The 1,515-nt window shown below is 52.9% G+C and overlaps 1 protein-coding gene across 1 annotated transcript; it reads right to left on the reverse strand.

Moving 5' to 3' along the window:
- Positions 1–146: 146 nt before the first annotated feature.
- CSUI_005070 (uncharacterized protein) lies at positions 147–501 on the reverse strand (the record flags this gene model as incomplete). The annotated part of the gene is made up of 1 exon (XM_068065250.1): positions 147–501. A coding segment is annotated over one exon (183 nt), but the record flags the coding sequence as incomplete, so codon positions are not given.
- Positions 502–1,515: the final 1,014 nt, after the last annotated feature.

Genomic DNA, 1,515 nt, shown 5'->3' on the forward strand with positions numbered 1-1,515 from the left:
TTCTTGTTACTCCCTTCACCGGCCGCCGCTCAGTCGCAGAGAGAGCGCCTATCTTCTGGTGTTCCGTCACCCAGAAACAAACACGCACAAAAAAAAAAAAACACGACACCCTCTGTCTCCAACTTACACCAGAGTTCCCTTTCTAAAACGGTCCTCCTTCGTTAAGCTTCCTTCCCAGAAGCAACGAAGGAGAGGAAAAAGGAAAAGGGACGGAAGAAGGAGAACGAGGAGACGGTTACGGTTCCGTGTGGGGATCCACGCACCCACGAACCGGTCGGGAAGAAACGGGAGCGGTAACCGTCTTTTCTCTCGAATTTGTCACGACAGGAAAAGAAAACAAAATGGAAAGCGAGATAAAAGAAAACGGATGCCCACAAAAAGCAAAACGAACCTCTCTTCCTTTTTGTTATTTCTTACGAGAAGAGGTCGTTTCCAATCCCTTTTGGTAAAGAGAATCCACACTCTTCTTTCTTCTCGTCGTACTCTTCCGGTGATCGTCCTTGCTCCCCTCCTGTTAACGTTGTTGTTGTTTTTTGCTATCACGCGGCCTCCCCGGTCGGTCGGTGTGCAGGGGGCTCTGGCCATTTGGCTTGTCTCTCTCGCACTATCTTCCGCGCTGAGAGTAAGCTGTGGCTCCGCTGGCCCTCACCAGTACACGTAGGGGGAGGTGTTCTGTTTGTATCAGTGACCTTTCCGTAGTTCATACCGTAATTGTCGGCACACCGTCACATCTCCTTGGCTGGCTTCTGGGAGTGTGCGTGGCCCCCTGTCAGCCCCCGTTTGTCCGACCTCTGACTGGTCTCCAGACACCGTTGTTCCTTTGAGTCCCCGTTGGTTTTCTGGTCGAGAGTGCTTGAGAGGCACTCCCCCCTGCCCGCTTCTTTTGGTGCGTTGCTGTTGGGCTTTTCCTCTGAAATAGTTTCTGATGGTCTCTCGTGCATTCTGCAGGTCATCCTCGCGTACCCACGATGTAGTACCATCCAGCTCTTGGACCAAGAATTCCCTGTACTTCTGTTGGTCATCCTGGCGCTCTCGGTGGTCGATGATTCCTTCGATGAGGTACTCGTCTTCCCTATATGGCTGCTGCACCCTTTCTGGACGGCGCAGATGGTTCGGGCACTCTACAACTGGTTTCAGGAGGGAGACATGGAAAACAGGAGGGATTAGCCAGGATGGGGGTAGCTGAAGCCTGGCCGCGTTTACTCCTACCATCTGCTGTATGACAAACGGTCCCACGAATTCAGGTCGCAGTGCTTTCGAGTACCGGTCGAGCGGGAGGTTAGTTGCCTTCAGCCAGACCTTCTGGCCTGATTGGTAGTTCACAGGTCTTCTGCGTCGGTCGGCGTACTTCTTCTGGTACTCCTGGGCTCTCTCCAGTTCCTTCTTCGCTTGCTGTAACTTTATCAGAGCCTGCAATGGGAGAATTCCTAAGGCGGACGCCGTCGGGATGTTAAGCTGTTGACACACCGGCTTAGCGGGCAAGAAACCGTACAACAGTTCAAAAGGGCTGGAGCG

Source organism: Cystoisospora suis (assembly GCF_002600585.1).
Source record: "Cystoisospora suis strain Wien I chromosome Unknown contig_2427, whole genome shotgun sequence".
Taxonomy (NCBI): Eukaryota; Apicomplexa; class Conoidasida; order Eucoccidiorida; family Sarcocystidae; genus Cystoisospora; species Cystoisospora suis.